At 39.9% G+C, this 20,439-nt stretch overlaps 1 protein-coding gene across 1 annotated transcript in view; it reads right to left on the bottom strand.

The window, feature by feature from the left end:
* CUL4A (cullin 4A) overlaps positions 1 to 20,439 on the bottom strand; it is a 33,574-nt gene that overhangs the window by 1,336 nt on the left and 11,799 nt on the right. The window contains exons 7-19 of the mRNA XM_079972633.1: positions 20,078 to 20,167; positions 18,939 to 19,021; positions 16,428 to 16,495; positions 15,594 to 15,712; positions 12,787 to 12,979; positions 9,443 to 9,547; positions 8,158 to 8,268; positions 7,836 to 7,921; positions 6,763 to 6,870; positions 4,335 to 4,448; positions 2,217 to 2,322; positions 869 to 1,041; positions 185 to 337 (exon numbers count right to left, since the gene is read on the bottom strand). Of these exons, the coding sequence (XP_079828759.1) occupies positions 185 to 337; positions 869 to 1,041; positions 2,217 to 2,322; positions 4,335 to 4,448; positions 6,763 to 6,870; positions 7,836 to 7,921; positions 8,158 to 8,268; positions 9,443 to 9,547; positions 12,787 to 12,979; positions 15,594 to 15,712; positions 16,428 to 16,495; positions 18,939 to 19,021; positions 20,078 to 20,167 (1,509 nt within the window). The remainder of the gene's footprint in view (positions 1 to 184; positions 338 to 868; positions 1,042 to 2,216; positions 2,323 to 4,334; positions 4,449 to 6,762; positions 6,871 to 7,835; positions 7,922 to 8,157; positions 8,269 to 9,442; positions 9,548 to 12,786; positions 12,980 to 15,593; positions 15,713 to 16,427; positions 16,496 to 18,938; positions 19,022 to 20,077; positions 20,168 to 20,439) is intronic.

Consider the following 20,439-nt stretch of genomic DNA (forward strand, 5'->3'; position numbering starts at 1 on the left):
TAAGTTGACACGGTTTAGCAATGTAAGGACAAAGGAAATAAAATACTAGAGAGACAGAGAGACAGACAGATGGAGACGACACTCTGAAAATGATAATGTATTCTGTGATCACAGTAATTTTAACATAATTGTGCTCCCAATTTCGCCTCTCCCTTACTGTATTATACATTAATATTTCACTCACCTTTACTGGAAATTTTAGCTGATTATATAACTCTGAAACAAGAAGATTGTGACTGAGTGTCTTCCTCATCTTCATTATTCGTACTATAGCTGCATCAATCTGATACTGTCTATCTTGAAACACCCTTTCAGTTGTGCTGACTTGCTCTTCGACCTGTACGGCAAGTATGAAAAATATGCATCAGTTACCCTGACACACAAACACACACACACATGTGCATACATACATGCATATTATTTGGTTAATTATAATTAATTGATAGTATGGAGAGAGGATCTATACCAAAAGAATTGGTATTGATGCTATGGCATGGCCAGCTTTTGGGGATTAGGCAAGAGTGAAACAAAAGTCAACTAATGGTTGCATCATGTAAATTTGCCTCTCAGGAAAGGCAGCACAGGCTATGACTGAAATAAAGGTCAGATAAATATTTACAAATTATCTACAAATTTAACTGGCTGAATCCATAACCATGTCAAATGTTTAGTTTTCACCCCTCAAAACAACCCCCCTCTCTGAGTATAACACTACAATACTTGGTTGAGCCCGGAACAAAAGCACTTCTATTCAGGGCTGAGAATACAACACATTTTTCATACATGTCTTAACCTCTCTTGGTTAAACCCAAACACCACCGCACTATAGACAGACTGTTCCAAAGAGCTGTCCGCATCGAATACATACCGTTTCTTTCATCTGGATTTGATTGATCTTTATTCTGAACAATTTATGCTTAAAATCACCATTAAAGGCAAATTTGTCTCCATCTTCTACATCCTTTCCTCTTGGACTTTTATTCAGTACTCTTGCTTTACCACAGGCCAGAGACTGCAAGGTTCTTTTTAATTCGCTGTCCTCTGTGAAAGGGGTTTAAAATGCAAATACACAGTGGAAAACTGTTTACAATTGCTGTATCAATTGCCATAAAGCACAGACTGAAGAGGAAATGAGCTGGAAAAGTGTTGAGATAGGGGCAGGTGGAGATTACTCTAGTTCAGTCCTGAAAATTTCCACGTATCTACTTGCTTAGGGGAGTTAACAATATCCTAGGATATCAGGATATTAAACAGGCTATTACAAACTGCTTCTGTCCCCCTCCCTTCTGCTATGGTGCAGAAGACTGTGAAATACAAACCTGCCATATACAAGTACAGTAGCACCTCGGCTTACGTTACCCTCGGGTAACGTAAACTTCGGGTAGCAAAAGTGGCAAACCTGGAAGTGTTTCACCCTGCACACATGAGCAGAAACGCTCTGCTACACCACAAGCATGCACAGAAGCAGTCTGCCGCCACATGTGCAGAAGCAGTCCCTCCAGTTGAGGAAACCTCGGGATCCGACTGGAGCTCCGAAACGGATCCCGTCTGCAGCCGGAGGTACCACTGTACAACTACCATAGTAGTTTGCTTGGGGAAACACAGCAGTACTATTGTGGATCCGTGAGCCTCCCCGGCTTTTCTTCTATGCTTAAGTATAGAAAAAAGGATGAGGGAATTGCCAGCTACCATAATGCAAAGCAATCCATAGGCACAATATTCAGTTCAGAGCTCCATTCAGCTCAGAGCCCAGGGTCAACTACATCCTGTATGTCATAGGCAGTTATTGGAAAAACTGCTATTTGCAGCCTAAATGTGTTCCACAATATGTTCTGAAACAACAGTAGTAACATGTAGTACTGGTATCTTTTTGTATTCATGTTTACCTCTATTAATAAAGCTCTTGTAACAAGTCATTCTCCTGTACAGTGGTACCTCTACTTACGTTCACCTCTGGTTATGTATCCTTCAGGACACGTCCGTGGCAAACCCCGAAGTATTTTTCTGGGTTTCGCCAGGCGTGCATGCGCAGAAGCACTCTACTGCGCCGCATGTGTGTGCAAAACAGGCACTTCCGGTTGCAGAAACCTCGGGATCTGACCGGAGCTCCGGAATGGATCCCGTCTGCAACCACTGTACCACTGTATTTTAATCCGATCACATTTATGCCAGATCAAATCCACAAGACACCTGTCTTCTCAAAAACTATTACTTACCTATACCAGTGGCCATTTTAATTTCTTCAAAACTGAATTCATCTCCTTCATTGAACATTAAAAGCACTAATGTTTGGAAGAGTGACACCTGAAACTCCTTCTTGCCCTAAAACAAACAAAATATTTATATTTATAACATTACACACATACACACACACTAGCTTAACTGTTAATGACGCTGTCCCCTGTTCTTTACCAAAGGTCATTTATCTGCAGCTGGATAGAACGATTACAAACAAATCATATACATATGCTGAACACTGGAATGGGTTAAGTTACCTGCCATACTCTACCATATCTTTAGGGGGACTTACTCTGGCCTTGGCTATGCCAGGATAAAGGACTTATGCCAACGTATCTCCAGATGAGCAGGCTCTATGTTGGAGAGCCAACTATTCTAAACTCCCCTCATTCAGGAGGATCTTGGGTTTGAGTTGCTCCCTTTGTGTTAGAAAGGCAGGAAGAAGGAAACTGATGGATGACAGGTTTGGCATTAAACCATTCTGAGCTAAAGTGAAATTCAGCCTAGGAATTTCCAAAACCCACCTCTGCTATTTCCAGAATTGTTTTCCATCCTTAGTTCCAAACAGAATGCCAAAAGTCATTGGCCCAGTTCAAACAGTACATTCCCTGACTCACTCTATGTGCAACAAAGGAGCAAGATTCCACCTGACACTTCTCAACATCTGTGCACAGACGGAGTATTTTAATAGGATAAAATGACATTAAATCTATGGCTAATTTTTCCTCAAATGAATCTCTGGAATGACCATAAGCTTCAGATCTACATGTATCCAATTCTAAATGCTGAACTCTAAATGTCTGCACAAGAAAGACAGGCAAGTTTCATGGCAAGAAGGCACAATCTGATTCCCGCACCATGCATAGAGAAAAGATAAAAAATATCACGTGAATCAGAAGAAGACTACAGTGGTGCCCCGCAAGACGAATGCCTCGCAAGACGGAAAACTCACTAGACGAAAGAGTTTTCCGTTTTGGAGGCGCTTCGCAAAACGAATTTCCTATGGGCTTGCTTTGCAAGACGAAAATGTCTTGCGAGTTCCTGCGGGTTTTTTTTCCTTTCCCCCCCTTTTTCTAAGCCACTAAGCTGCTAAGCCGCTAGGCCGCTAAAAGCCACTAAACCGCTAATAGTGCTAATCCGCTAAGCCGTCAATGGGCTTGCTTCGCAAGACGAAAAAACCGCTAGACGAAGAGACTCGCGGAACGGATTCTTTTCGTCTTGCGAGGCACCACTGTACCAATATATTTTTGCTTGCACAGTAGAATCAGACTCAAAGTTGCAGCATAATATATATGGACTGATAACAAAATCTCATAGAATGTTGCTTAATGTGAATGCTCCAATGTTCACCAAACAACCAGTGTTTATGTCCCACAGATTAAGTGCAAGTACTCTTTCACACCTAATTGACCACAACTGCTCTTATACAATGCAGGCAACTAGTAGCATAAAATATTTCTTATCATCAACCTCTGAAAATCCTTATGGCTCCTGGAAGTGTGAATTTATTTTATGTATGGCCAGGGCTCTTTTTCTAGAAAAAAAGCTGCCGGAACATGTTGACCTTTTTATAGAGGGGAGTTTTTTAAAGCCAGCAGTCAACTAGCCAGGACAGGCAGCTCAGGCAATCCATGGAGGAGCTTTCAGGCCAGGGCAGCTCACCAGCAACCACTCTCCAGTCCTACTATACTGCTGCTGCATCTGTCCTCCTCTCCCTCTGCCACCAAGAATCATTTTGGGGGACAAACTGCAAGCCTGCAGTAGTGGCTGGTGAGGCAGCATGAGTGGGACTCTGTTGCATTCCTGGCTTCCCAACACTTTGAGTCACTGCAGCTTATTGAAGAAGGAAAGTGAGCAGTGTGTAGAGCTTGGCGCATGGTGGCAGAGTTGACCCTGATTCACTGCACTGAGTTCCTTGTGCCTTGTACTTCTTCTCAATAAGCAGCAGCAACTTGGGGTACTGGTAAACCAGAAGAGCAAGGGAGTCACACAGACACCACCCCTTGGGCTGCTATGTGTAAGGGAAATGGAGGGTTTGGGAAAGCTGTAAATGGGAGCGGGGGTAGAAGAGCAAAGATTAAGTTATTCAAACACACCTCTTTAAATTCTGCTTTCAGGACAGCATGTCCTAAACTAGTTTGCCACTGAAGTTTTCGACCACTATGCTTTCCAAGATAAAAAGTCTTAAATACTTCTTGAAGTTTAACCATCTGAAATACAAGAAATAATAAGAAAAATAAACCCAGGCAAACACAAATCCAGGCATAAATGGCAGCTAAATACAAGTAACATTCCATGTATTCATTCGTGTCTATAAGTAAAGCAGAAAACCAAGCAAAGAATGCAAATTTGTACAATTTGCATGATTTGTTCCAACTGCAGGATATCGGCTTGTGGCACAGAAATAAATACTCTCCTTGAACATCCCATTAATATGAATGACTAGGGGAGAAGAACTCAACAGCCCTTAATCAGTTTTGGAAAACGTGCAGATACACTGCATTTATCCAGGATCTTACATTTGTTAAATCAGAATTGAGTTGTTAAATCAGAATTTAAATTGTTAAATCAGAATTGAGTAGGCTCTAAGGCAGGGGTGCACAACCTGCAGCCCTCCAGATGTTGTTGAACTACACCTCCCACCATCTCTGATCACTGGCTATGCTGGTTGGGGCTGATGGGAGTTGTAGTCTAGAAATATCTGGAGGGCCATAGGTTGTGAACCCCTGTTCTAAGGAGTGGAAGTAAGTAGATAAAAGTATACTGAAAGGTATATTTTGTCATAGCACCCCTATATTTCATGCAGAACTACTGCATTCAGCCAAAACACACAACCCATTACTCCTGGGGATACTTCACTTTAGGATTCATGATGTGCGAGTATGTGCATACATGTGCACACATGGAGTGATTGGATGTCTGCATGCTCCCATGTCAAGAAGTTTCAGGAACAAGGGATTATAGGCCAGATAGAATAGTTTTCACATTCAGGAAGCTTTCCACATGAGAGTACATTCATGTATTCAACCTCTCCCCCTGCAGTCTGAAGTTATTGCATCCTAGGAAGAATTACCATGTGCATTCCCTGCACTACTGGCCAGTGTTTCCCAATTGTCGGGTGTTTATACTACATTTTTTAAGATTTGCCTTGAAAGAGTCTTTAAACCTCTTTTGTTGACCACCAGCATTATGCTTTCCATTTTTAAGTTTGGAATACAGTAGCTGCTTTGGAAGGTGATAATCAGGCATCCGAACAACATGACCAGTCCAACAAAGTTGATGTTGAAGAATTGCTTCGACACTGGTGATCTTTGCTTCTTCCAGTACACTGGCATTCGTTCGCCTGTTTTCCCAAGTGATATGTATAATTTTTCAGAGACACCATTGATGGAATCTTTCAAGGAGTTGCAGATGTCGTTTATAAGTGGCTCATGTTTCCACAAGCATACAGTAAGGTTGGTAGTACAATAGCTTTGTAAGCAAGCATTTTGGTTTCCCTGCGAATATCCCAGTCCTCAAACACTCTTCACTTCATTCAGGAGAAAGCAGACTGGGGCAGACCTGACCTGACCCAACCCTAAGGTGGGATGAGGCGACCACCCCAAGCGGCACCCCCAAGGGGTGGCGTGCTGGTTCCGCTGGTCATCTTTGCAGCCAGTCTCCTTGGCTTCTGGGGCAGAGAGGGACCAGCAGCAATCTTTGAGGAATGTTACCCCCTCCTCCAGAGTTGGTGAGGGAGCAGGCATTCCACCATCCAGCTTGGCTGCTGGGCGGGCGAGGGAGATTTTCCCACCCCCACCTGGAGAAGGTGGGGTAAACCTCGCTGCCAGGTGGGAGGGAGAAATCCAGAAAGGATCTCACCGCCACCATGGCAGGGGAGACCCTGCAAGGGCATCTCACAGAGGAGTCCTTACGGAGGTTGCTCCCAGTCCCTGCATTGTGGGATGCTTTGCCTCATGTGCCAAAACACCTCTGGTCACCCCTGGTGGTGGAATTAATAGCATCTACAGGAGCTACACACTTCCTTATGAGCAGTGGTGAAGCTACTGTTTGGGGGCCCTGCAGCATGAGGCAACCAGCAATGAGGTCTGAGTAACCATGGCTATCTTCTCCAATGGTGTTATTCCACGACAGATCACCACACCTTTACAACATCTGTGCTACTGACTCTCACGACTTCGGGATTGTTGAAATATATACAACAAAAAATTAACCCATTTGAGTTGTGCTACTCAAATTGGGCCTCCTATACCCAAAAATTTTAAGCAATGTGGACTAGAGTCACTTCTCGGGGCCCCATATGGAAAGTGCTTGTCCGTCAGCACATGCATGCAAGACTGAATACCTGATCTAATGACACAGAACAGCTTTCACCAAAAATCACTGAAAGCTTCTGTGCTCTGGTTTGTGCATGTGTAAATCCCAATGTATGAGCTTCCAGAGATCAAATCCAACAAACCAACAAACATCAATAATATGGGGGGGGGGGATGTCCCAACACGTCAAGTATAGTTGAAGACTTACCTCTGGAGGCAAAAGGACATCCATAGGTGTATAAGTTGGCCAGTATCCCATTGTAAGTATATTTACTGTTAGGTCTATATTCCCTGGGTCCTTTTGATTCTGTATGTACTATGATAAAAAAGGAAGAAAAGGATTTTCAGTCATGTTAATGAGTTAAGAGGTTTTGCCAGGGAACAAAGAAGGAAGGAGGAAAGAAATCACTACTGCTGCTGCTAATTATTATTATTTTCTACAAAAATGTCAACTTTATTCAAGTAGTGTAGCAATTTCCACCAATATTTACAGCAAAATTGAATTTAATCATTGAAACAATGACTTAAAACTGTTATTTAACAAAGGTTGAATTCAGTGATACTCTACTTGCATGGTAATGTTATTAAAACTCAAAACAATCTGAAAATAAGGAGCTTAAAATAATATTTAGAGCTGATGTTGAGGTGTGAGTACTTTCCTAATTCTGACCTGCATTTTTACCTACTGAAGTATTAAATTTCAAAATCAAAGTTTGATGCATCTACGTTTTTAAATAATGCAACATTTCCAATTCCTAATAATACATTAGGATATATCTCTGTCAGTTAAAGTGAATTCAACTGACTGACAAATCTTATGGCAGCATATGCCATAAGTTAGTAATTAGCGTGGATTTTAAAACAACAAAATAACCCACTATATTTGCAAATGCTCCTCTCTCTTCTTTCAGCACAGCTGCAAGGATGAGTTCAGAATATTTTGCTTATAGTTTTGTCCAAACATAGGGAAAATGTAGTCAATCTTAACTGTGATTTGTTTGACACAAGCCAACTTCAAATCAAGAGCTATGAAGCTACAGTTAAAATTAACCACAGTTTAGGGTTCATATCAAACACTAAACTGCAGCTAAAGAAAAATGAAAGCTTCTGATCTACTCATGGCTGTGCCAGAGGTCTTGGGTGGGGGTGGGGAGTGTGCAAGTCCAATGTTCATTGCAGCTCATTTCTGTTATGCTAAACCATCATTTATCAAGTCTGAAACTAGTCATATCAAACCAGCTCAAAATTTCACTGAACTATCCAACTGAAGTGAAATCTTACCTGTTTAAACTGAACCATAACATCTTTTGAAAGTTCCATATCCTTAAACATTCCTTCCAGTTTACTGGTGAAAGCAGCACCACATTCTGTTATATAAAACAAGAAAAAGTAATATGGATGCAGTAACTTGAACTGTCAATTTAGGCACACAGTGAAGGTAACAAACTCTTCAGAAGGAGTAAAGCAAACCAAACACGAGATATTTTTTTAAAATGTGCATTTGTTTGGCATCAAAGATTTCCAAAAGGACTAACCTGTTCCATTTCCCCCTATATAAGGGCACAAACTTGTAACTGAAGGAACCAAATTCACAAATGCTTACCATGCTTAAGCTTAGACAACATAGATTTCTCAGCATCTACTGAAGCGCTTTTCCCAACCAGAAGTCTTTTGGCCAGATCCTTTTTATAAAATGCTTCAAATACATCTTTACCTGCATGGACAATGTTGAGGAGGATGAGAAAAAACATCACTAATGCACGTGCTGTGACTTTTTTTTGAGCCACAGTAGAAAAAAATTAACTAAGAATATATATGTGTGTCTGTCTGTCTGTGAGAAAGCATAGGAATAATCCTATATTTAAAGGAAGTAGCAGAAGCAAGATTCTGTCACTTTGTTGTTGTTTAGTCGTGTCCGACTCTTCATGACCCCATGGACCGGAGCACGCCAGGCACTCCTGTCTTCCACTGCCTCCCGCAGTTTGGTCAAACTCATGTTCGTAGCTTTGAGAACACTGTCCAACCATCTCGTCCTATGCCATCCCCTTCTCCTTGTGCCCCCAATCTTTCCCATCATCAGGGTCTTTTCCAGGGAGCCTTCTCTTCTCATGAGGTGGCCAAAGTTTTGGAACCTCAGCTTCAGGATCTGTCCTTCCAGTGAGAACTCAGGGCTGATTTCCTTAAGAATGGATAGGTTTGATCTTCTTGCAGTCCATGGGACTCTGTCACTATAGACCTCAAAATACTACAGCTTATACCAACGGCACTTGTTCAGTAAATAACTTAAAACTTGACCTACACGTTCTACCTGTGAAAGTGCCAAATTTCAAACTGAGCTGATAAAATTGCCACAGATATAGCAAGTTTAAAAGTGCTGGAAATATAAAATTCAACTCTTCCTCCCAATTATTAAGATAACATATATATTTCTTTCCCATTCTGGTGAAAAGTACCAATGTGCTTTATGTAGACTTGTTGCAGAACCTACATGTCTGTTGGGTTTCTCAGAAGTTATAACAATGCTTCTCAGAAGTTATAACAATGCTCAGAAGTTATAACAATGCTATAACTTTCTACTGAGAACAAGTAGCGGAAAATTGTGTTGTGCATAGCTGAAAGAAAAATTGAAGCTAAAGATCTTGTCATAAGTGCAATGTTTGTAGAGGGAGCCACAATTCCTATTCCTTTAGCTATAAAATATCATTGGGTGAATCCTTCATTGTGCAGTTCTATAGAGTTCAATCTTATCCTTCTAGCATCCGCATGAAACCACTGTGTGGTGTCATTTACTGCAACATGCATCAAGCCTTTGGTATTTTGGTTAAAAACTCAGCAGTGCAGAAATGTATGATACACTTTAAACAGTTGTTTAAAAAGAGATTCCTTACCATGAATAAATCTAAATATTATCATAATTTTGTCAAGGATTCTTTCCAGCTCTTCATCTGTTGCTTCCTTATTGCCAGCTCTTAGCTTTGAGTCCACATGTTTTGCTAAAAAATAATTAAAAATAAACAGCTTAAAACTAATCTTGGGGGGCGGGGGGGGAAGGGTCACTTGGTTTCCACATATTAGTTTTAACACATCTAAAACTACACTACGAGTTTTATAAAAGTTGAAAGAAACCACTCAATGCCAAAAACGTATAGTCTAATAAAAATATGACACAAAAAAATGAAGGAAAAGCCAAAAGAAGAAGCAGTGGCTGTTTTCCTGTTATAATGCTGCAAACAAGTAGGCTGCTTGCATTTCATTGACTTCAGTGAGATTAATCCAGTCTGTGCATAAAACTGCAATATTTACAGGGTTTTAAAAAATCCAAATCCATGCCAGACTCAGAGGAGGGAAATATGAGGAGGGAAACTTATGGGCAAAGAGTGGCAGAGATAGTAGATGGTGATGATGATGATGATGATGATGAAGATGAAGACAAAGCTAAAAATTAACAGTAAAAATAAACTGTTTGAAATTAATATACAAATCTACAGAAAGCCAATGATAGTGATAATGAGAATGATATCATCAGAGAGGCAAGTAATAATAATAATAATAATAATAATACAAGTAGCAGAATTGAGAACAAAAATCTGAAGCGTTCAACGTGAAGCAGGAAAACCAGTTAAAAATATTACAGGTTAGGTGCCGTGATAAAATTAAAATAGTAGTGAACAGAGGCAGTAAACTGGCAGATATGGGGAACTGATGAAAAGAGTGTGAAAGAGAGAAATTTAAAAAGAGGGAAATTTAAAATATGCCCACATTCACCAAAACTATGAAACAGTATTTCCTCTTTCTGTACCTTTCTTTACTATACAGTGGAATATGTATACACACCCATACCCATGTAATCTGAATTTTTGTAAAGCTTCAATATTTATATAAAAAGCACCAACATATTTAAGCACTACTTATTAAGTTAGGGAATTTTTCAACATTAACATACTACATGAAAGACCTAAACTTCTTTATTTATTTTTTTACTCTAAGCTATTGTAATGGCTTAAAATATTTCCAATGGCTTGACAGCCAAAAAAAGCCCCTAGGATTACACCATGAATCTGAAGATAAAAAGACCACCTCCTCCAATTAGAAGTAGAATGAATGGAAAGGAAGAATGGAAAGGGCATGTTAAAAGGTGAGAACTCATTCTTTCACTGCCTTTCCTTACTCATGGTTGTTAGAGGCAGTCACTGTAAAAGCAGATCCAAAAGCCCCTTGATATAGATAGCACCAAGCTGTTTTTAAATATACTGATAAAGTTCTTATAAGCCATGCAAAATCCCTGAAGCCGTGGGAAAGAGCAGGGTGTGCACATAATAAAGCAAATAAAATAATTTAATTTTCCACTCCCTATTACAGAGCTCTTAAGAGATTTCCACACAGATCTCAATCTAGATATAAATTGTGACACAACAGTCTCCTTCTGAATGCTTTCTGCACAAACTAACACCAGCTGCAAAATAAGTGCAGGCTCTTTTGACGGTAGGGCAGCTAAATGAGATTTGTTAGATGGTAACTCAGGAGAGGGCCTTCTCTATGGTGACACCCTGGTTGTGTAAATGCTAAATATATAGCTGGCACCATCTCTGTTGAATCTCTGGCAGGCAGCTAAAAACACACTTGTTTGAACAGGCATATGCTGAGCAGAGGGTAAACATTTAAAACACATTACTTCCTCAAAAGAATCCTAGAAACTGTAGTTTATGCTTCACAGAGATATAATTCCCAACATCCTTAAAAACTAGTTTCCAGGGTTCTTTGGGGAAAGTCAGGTATGTAGTCTGTGTTTGCTTCTACTGCTGTTTTAATGTTGTCAATGGCTTTCATCTGCCCTGTGATTCACTTTTTATGTAACCATTATGTTTAACTTGTTTTATTGTACTCTGACCTGCGACTGCTTGTTGATAAGGGGCAGGTTTAAAATGTTCATGATTAAGTAAGAAAATAAATAAATAATAAATACATGCAGGATGTGGCCAAATTACAAGAGCTTATCAACTGAAATCTATGTCCCACAAGACTTCTGCAGTAGGATACATAGGTTAAGGACTGCAGGGACAGTTTTTCAGTTGTTCTGCTCCTGCCTCGAGGGTCAATTCAAGAAAGCAGGAACCTGCTACTCAGCAGATGCTGCGGAATGGAGGTCATCCACAGACTTGGGACTTGAGTGGCATCAGTATCCTAACAACACTCAGTATCCTAACAACACCCACCCAACTAACCCAGTTAGTTAGCCAATCAAGAGTATATTACCAAAGAGCAGGGAAAATAAAACTACGAGTAAAATCAGAATTAGATCACATTTCTTTCAAAAAGGAAAACTGGTTAAACATTAAAACTTTTGAATTTTATCTTTTCCCCACTCTCCACCCTCCTCCAAAAAAATCCACCCTATATGTGATACCACTGCAAGAGCACCGGTGTAAGAGATACAGAAGGAAGTGTCTGCATGCCTACTCCCCTCTGAACTCTCTCTTCCCAGAATTTTACCTGTTGTTATATCCACTGCTTTTGGGAATACAAACTCATGCAAAATCCAGAATTTAACCAGACCTTCTATGTCCCACTTCCAATCAATATTAAGATGGTTGTGGTCCGTCCGTCCGTCCGTCCGCCCCCATGTTAGAGGACAATGGCACAACTTCTATGGCAGGGATAGGAAATCTGTGGCTCTCCTGATGTCGACTTCAACTCTTATCACCACTAGGCATGCTGGCTGAAGCTGATGGGATTTGGGGTCCAGCAACACATGGATGAATCATCTCTACTTTATAGTTTGTGTTCTTTGGACGTGTGCATGTGTTTGGGTGTGTTTGTTTTGGCCCCCTGAAGTCTTTACTTTGGAGACCTTAGGAAAGACCATTGCTTTAGATAGCTCTAGCTTCCCTCTCTTCTCTCTTTCATCAGATCTCCCCAATAATAAGCAACACAGCCAAAGTTACCTCTGCCTCTTTTGGAGCTTCCTTAAACAGTACTATGTTGTAACAGCACTCTAATTTCCATGCAGTTTTCTGAGCAAATGGCACCACAGTCAGTCAGAATAAAAACATGCACAAGGAGAGGAAACAATCATGTCTCTTAAGAATGCAGCCAACATCCTTATCAGAATACACACACAAGCAAATATTTTCATGGAATAGATATTATATTGCTGGACACTGGCATATTTAGGAACTTAATCCTAGACAGTATAAGTTTTAGAAACAGTATTTTTGCAGAAAAATAGTTATACCTATAAGTTCTGCTGGTTTATTTGGTCTCTTGTTGATAAACGTTTCAAAAGATTCTTTCATCAAGTTTATACATTTCTCATTTTTCTGAAAACACACTTCTATTATATGATCCACTTTGTCCTTAAAATCTAGCAGCTCTTGCACCATATCCTTGTCTTTTTCAGGGTTTACCACTATTGTTGTCCCATAGTTCTGCAAAACAAACACTTTTGATCAAGCGTGTCAATAGTACTTACCTCTCTTATTTCCTAATATTCCCCCACCATTTACATTGATAATAAAATCATTTAAATCACAGTTGCTTTAATGCACCTGAAACATTAAAAACACCAAAACATGAGAATCGCACTACATTAAAAAAAAGTAACAGACACTTAGTAAGTGTTTTTCCACCATGTGATGCTAATTGACACAGAAAATCTGTTTGTACAGTACTAGTTTAGGCACAATACAAAACTATAGTTTAGTAATACAAGAACAAGTCTTCTCTTCTGGCAGTTTTGCATACTCCCCCCACCCTCACTTCCTTAGCATAACCACAGGAAAGAGTTTGGAAGCTTGTTCTTCAGTTTTTGATTTAACTGCAATTTGCTAGGGCTATCCAAAACCCAAAAAACTGTGCTTAGCTTAACTATGAAGCTAGTTTGCTTCCACTAACCATAGCCAAGATTAACCATTGTCCAGAGATTCAGACAAAACGTTAAACTGATACTACTCTAAATTGGAATCTGAAGAATTTTATTGCCTCCTCATGGCCACACAGCATGTCTGAATACAGCCACAGATCATTGTTATATAATATGAAGAGGCAAAATATGTTTAGGGAACATTCAGAAAAATAGTACGCTGTGGTGTGTTGCGGGGAGAGGTGAGCTTCTAAACATACCTTTAAGTGCAACAGAAACTTGAAAAAATAGCAACACTACCAGACTGTGAAGTCTTTGTAAGTCATGTATGAGAAGGGAAATATACACAGGGGACCCATCATTTGAGGCAAATGCAGCTTAAATATTCAGAACATCTAATAATTCTGCTGTTGATTAATAAGCATTGCTGTATGACAACATGCCGCAGTATACCTCATTTCCTAGCTGAAGTGCTTCTATAGTATCCACCTGTGGGATACTAAAATGTAAGGAGCTCAAGCAAGGCATTACATATACACACAACACACATTTTTCTTTTCTGACACTAAAAATTTTGTAGCTACTGTGCATGGTCAATCCTGGAAAGGGGCTGGAAGGTTCTCATAAGTTTTTTTTTAAAAAAATAGCTCTTGTATGTCTGCAAATTTTGGGGTTCCTCCAAGCCTGCTATCACTTCCCTCTTATTTCTCGGTGGCTCAGCTTTGCCTGTCACCAGCAGCAATCACCACCAGTTTGCTGTTAGGAGGAGTGATAGCAATTAAAATAATATTGGTCAAAGATGGCTTTTGTTACATTGCTCTCAAAAGTTTCCAGTCTTAGACCTCAAACCACTATTGAATTGAGAATATTTCTGAACATTTTATTTATTTATTTAATGCTAAAATGGTAAGGTAAAGGTAAAGGACCCCTGACGGTTAAGTCCCGTCAAATTTGACTATGGGGTGCTGCGCTCATCTCCGCTTTCAGGTCGAGAGAGACGATATTTGTCCGCAGACAGCTTTTCTGGGTCATGTGACCAGCATGACTAAACTGCTTCTGGCGCATAGAACACTGTGACGAGTGCCAGAGTGCATGGAAACCCCATTTACCTTGCCAGAACAATGGTACCTGTTTATCTACTTGTGCTGGTATGCTTTTGAACTGCTAGGTTGGCAGGAGCTGGGCCAAAGCAACTGGAGCTCACCCCGCCACGCAGATTAGAACTGCCAACCTTATGACTGGCAAGCCCAAGAGGCTCCGTGGTTTAGACCACAGCGCCACCCATGTCTCAATGCTAAAATACTGCAGGCTTAAAGATAATAGATAACAATGTAATTAGACAAAACAAAACAAAAAACCCCACCATCCCTATCCCACCACTTAATTTTTCTTTCTCCTAAATAATCACTACGTTAAGCTGACGACATAAATTCAGAGGTAACATACTGTCAGCTTTAGGCTTCCATAGTGAGTGATCCACTTCTCAACCTGGTAATTCTTCTGGTCTTCTGTGAATTCAGTCTCTGTGATTCCAGCTACCAATCAGGAGAAAGCCCTCAAAGAATTCTACCACTCCTAGGTTCTTTATAAATATGAGGTGGTTTAAGTTTTCCTAAGGCAGATCTTCTTTGCGAAGGAAGCTAAACCACACTCCAAACACCAGAAATATGATTTTCTAAAACAAAAATTGTGCTTAATGCTTAGGGTGCTTACTACTCCCATGGTTCTTTTGTATTCCCTCTCAATATGCAAATGTGGCCTTCCTGAGGATGGATTGCAGGCAGCAACAGCGCTTCTAGAAGGAGGTGGCTGCCACACAAACTGTTTGTTGCTTATAAGTGGTTTGCTGCAAATATTGCAAAATATAGTAGCCATGGTTTTTCTTCTTATCCTGTGGCATGTTTTTCCACATGTGAAGTGCACTGCTATATTCAACTTCGACAGGACTGCTCCTGAACAGTAGAGAAAACTGAAGTGAAGCAAAGTTTCACTTTCTCAAAGACTTGAACTATGCATATTGCCTTGCTTTCAGTATCTGATCAATCTTTTTGTTTATTCAATAAAAAGGGGATTTATTATGAATTGGCTGAAATTCTAAGTTACTCAGAATCTAGATCAAGCAAATCATTTTTGACTTTTTAATAAAAAAAAGTACAACAAAACAGCATGTTTCTAAATACCTTGATGTATTCACTCCAGTGCTGCAAGAGGAGCTGTTGTCCGGTTTTCACACGGCTGAAAAGCTGGCACATCTGGGTGAGATCTGCTATTCTGTTTTCATCAAGCAGATTATCAAGTCCTTAAAACAAGAATGATTAACACATTAAATAAGGTGGCATTGTTAGAAAACGGAACAGAACTTTCTGTGAGTTTAAAGCAACAGCATCTAGACATTATGGTGGTTGCAAATGATGCAACTTTTCCCCCTGTAAAGAATATATGATTGACAAGTGCTTTATATACAAACTGAGTTTCTGTCTCTCATATACATAGATTTTTAAGATACAATATCCATATGGATTGGCTGTGGAATTCTAATGGGCTAGATTTGCAACAGCTTGTCCTAACAAAACTATCAGCCTGTTGAATTTAAAATATTTCAGAGGATTTTAGTTCATGGAAAAATACAGCCCTGTTATTGCTATAGCACCAAGAAAGAGCTCTGTCAGTTATAGAGGTCTGTGATTAAATAAGCAGTTTCCAGAGAACTATCCGTGACCCAGCATTCCTGGCAATTCCTTCACATACAATGTTAGCCAGTTTTATGAACAATTTTATGAAAATTTATACATATCCCTTAACTTTTATTGCTCTGAAAAGGGTTTGCTTACATTATTTGTTGCCAGTTGTGTGTGGGAATGTGTATTGGCCATCGTATTTTAAGAATACTTGTTTGTTCCAATGGCTTTTCCCAGGCCAAAGAGGCAGCTGTACAATCTGTTTTCAGTTTCCCATAAAATGTGAGCAGATTATGCAGCTTATATATATAAAAAAAGCTAATTAGAAAAAAGTACCTTTTTGCAAAACAGCTGATAAGTGCTCTCCTAAAAGCTGCCTCTCCACACAAGCAATGAGTGGCTTCCTGTTTAAGGCAAGAAAAAGAATCTATGAATACCTGTACAATTTAGGAGGAAGAGCCTTCAAAAGGTGTGCAAGTATATACTCTTGGTTGCACATACAATTGTAGGTAAAATACAGATCTTAGGTTCACCAACTCTATGTTTAACTACATACACAGAGGGACAGTATAGCAGAACGAAAGTATTCAGTTAACAACCCAGCGATTACTGATGTAGAATCATCGTGATCTTTACACTAATGAAAAACTTAAATATGAGAAAGAAGGCACTTACTGTTATGTATTAATCCTAAACGTATATAAGGGACGCAGGTGGCGCTGTGGGTTAAAGCCTCAGCGCCTAGGACTTGCCGATCGAAAGGTCGGCGGTTCGAATCCCTGCGGCGGGGTGCGCTCCTGCTGCTCGGTCCCAGCGCCTGCCAACCTAGCAGTTCGAAAGCACCTCCGGGTGCAAGTAGATAAATAGGGACCGCTTACCAGCGGGAAGGTAAACGGCGTTTCCGTGTGCGGCTCTGGCTTGCCAGAGCAGCGATGTCACGCTGGCCACGTGACCCGGAAGTGTCTCCGGACAGCGCTGGCCCCTGGCCTCTTAAGTGAGATGGGCGCACAACCCCAGAGTCTGTCAAGACTGGCCCGTACGGGCAGGGGTACCTTTACCTTTTTTTAAAGTTTCAGGATAGCAAGGATTTCTTTTTCCATGTTCCATGTTCCTGAAAACTTCCTTTACTGTGTGTTAAAGAGCTCGGGTTCAGGATACAGGCTCAAACCTGAACACATTATTGTTGTAAAGCAATAGAAGAGTTTCTAAATCGAAAAATGAGGGGGGTGTCCTTTTTTTCTTTCCTCCTTCCAGAAAACTGCCCATGCAGTGCAGAGAGGAGAGATGCACATCAGTTGTAATCCCTATCTCAAGCTTCTAAAAGATTTTAGGAGTTCAAGCAGGTCAATCCCCGACCAAATTACACCTTCAACATTCCATAGGCTCTAGAAGCCACTGAGAAAAGATAGCAGCTGTGTTTTCTTTCTTCCATGAAATTTACAAACGAGTATACTTCTGCATAACTCTCAAGTATGCAGAAACCAGTACCTTATTTATAGTTGGCCCCATTTCACTGCCAAACTGAGAGTAATCAGACCAGCAAATTAAGTAGTAAAAGAAATGATGATATACAACGCTTCAGTAATGAGCATTCATTAATAAAGATCTTGGGGAAAGTCAAAAAGGATACACAAACGTAAGAAGAGTCCTTCTGCATCAGAGCAAAAGCCCATCTAGTCTAGCATCCAGTTCTCACAGTGGGCAATCAGATGTCTGTGGGAAGCCCACAAGCCTATCTTCCGTGCCAAAGACGCTCATCTTCCATGATAGCGGAGGTGCAGCCACCCTGGTTCTTTGAAATCTGCCATTGCCAGATGTTCCCAAAGGCCTTGTCTATTAACCTCTCAGCTTGTCTAGAGCAGCCACCTTGGTTGGCCTCTAGGGAACAAACTTGTCCCATGGGTGCCAGGAATGCATTGATTGCACCAAGCACACAAACACAATTCCTGCCAATAGGTATATAGTTCTACATGTGACATTTGGTACAATACAGTCAAATCTCTGCTGGCTTTCTACATGTATACTTGTTACTGTTGTTTACTGAGTAATTTACTATGGAGCTTCAGATTTCTGGAGTTGAAAAGTGGTGCGGGAATAGCCTGACAACACAGTAAGGAGGCCAGGGCAAACAGCTTTCTAACTTGCTACTACCTTGATGCTTTTCCACTGGTGCCGACGGCTCCCCATATTTGGCTGCATTATATTTATTGCCCTGACTAGCTCCCCGGAACTGGTGCTGCAGCCAAATTGTTCACAGTCCTCATTTGAAAAACACAAGGAGGTGTAATTCAGACTTGCATTGCAAAAAGCAAAATGCTATCTTGCAGCTGCAGTAAGCCAAAGCTCCTCTTGTAACTTTCAGAACAAAAACAGGTGATAATTAGGAAGACACAGAGCTGCCTTACACTGTCAGACATAGGTCCATCTAACTTAGTATTGTCTACAATGACTGGCAGCAGTTGCCTAAGATTTTAGACAAGGTTCTCTCTCCCATTCTGGAGATGCCATGCATGGAAGCAGACACTACTACTAAGCTACAGCTCTTCCCCTTTCTGTAACTACAATTACAGATGTTATCATTAAAGTTAATTATTAATGAACAGATAATCTAAATTGAGTGTTATGTAATAGACAGAATTCCAGAACTCCAAACATTGCTAAGCTTACCCAAATGCCTTTTGCTTCTATTTCAAGAGCATAATTTCAAGAACATAATTTAAATATAATTTATAAAAGGTGTCCCCACTACCCCTTTAGATATAAAGAGTGTTGTACAGTTTTCTATAGAACCAACTTTTAAAGCAAACAGAAACCTTGTATTAAAGAAAAAAGGTAAGAGGTACTCACTGTGTGCTGTGGTCTAAATATGTCACTACTCGATCTGCTTCTTCTTCTAAACGTTTGTTAACATGGTGAAGGTATTCTGGGACCTGTCAAATAAAAAAAAAAGATATATCGAAGGGAATTTTGTTCTACAAAAGGACAAGCAGTGTCTAAAAGTTACTAAAGAGTAAAACAGCATGACCATATGCTCATGTAATCATATAGATAACTATATGCATTGATGGCTCTGCTCATTTATTGTCGTAATTCTTTTATCGCACCCCAGCTTTCGATCACAACAGGCAGGCAGTAATAACAAGAGAAAGTACCATAAAACTGCTATTCATTGTGATTTCAGTCCTTTTTCTATGAACCAAAAGCAATTATTGCAGCAAGGATTCTCAAAATACACAAATGGCAGTTTTAATCTAACCTGCCAGATACTCACCCCACCCCCCAAAACAGAGAATTGAGGAGATATTAATATTTTTACAGCAGTAGGAACAATCCAGAAATGCACACATTGCTTTCAGTCCAGACACATCTGCAGGGTTGAATTCTCAGAAAAAGAGCTCTGCAAGTTTGCAGCAGAAGCAGGCTGTGGACAGCACAGCTGACCTTGACCTGGCATCCATGATGTGAACAAGAAGCCTCTCTCTGGAGAGGTTTTTGCCTTCAGCCATGCTATCTCAGTACTCACATTCATGATTACTTCAGCTTCTCTTACGAGAGGTACAAGATACTGCATGTTTTATAAATTTTGTACACTTCAGAATCACATTTATAAATATTTGTAAATAAATAAATATTTAGAAATGTCTCTCTATATACTGAGGTGAGATTTTCTTTGCATGGAATTGGAAACATCTAAGTTCTCAAACACAGTCACGTGGAAGCCAGATTATTGGCTCTTTATATAATTTTTATGCTATTTTACTGCTTTCCTTTGGCTGTAATCCCTCAAATATACAAAAACCCCATGTTTATATATACAGCATATATTTAACAACAAAACTGTTTCAAAAGGTAATTGCTATGCATTATTATGACTTTTTTGTTCATATGCATAGAGTTATTGAACTATTCTGCCAAATACAACTCCTACTCAAGCATATGAACTCATATTGGGAGCAATTCCTGCTACATTTTGTTTAACTTCATACCTCTCTTTCTTGCATTAATCTTTGGCCTTCTGCAGTATATAAACGATTTGTATCTTCCAAAAACCTTTGTTCAAATGCATCTTTATAAACCTATTTAAGAGACACATTAATGTAGTTTATCAGATTAGTGCCTAAATTGTACAGCAATTTGTCAATAAAAGATAAAACGTAGCTTCTATGCAGTTTTCTTCTAAATGCAGGCTGTTTTATTCATTCATTCATTTATTTAGATTACCCGCCATTTACAATAAGATCCCAGGACGGGTTACAACAATGAAAACAAATAAAATAGAATAAAAACAAAAACAAATAAAATAGGTACAACCATAAAACAAGTGAAGTGTAAAAAACAATTCCACATC

The sequence above is a fragment of the Podarcis cretensis genome (genome assembly GCF_951804945.1).
Source record: "Podarcis cretensis genome assembly, chromosome: 4".
Taxonomy (NCBI): domain Eukaryota; kingdom Metazoa; phylum Chordata; class Lepidosauria; order Squamata; family Lacertidae; genus Podarcis; species Podarcis cretensis.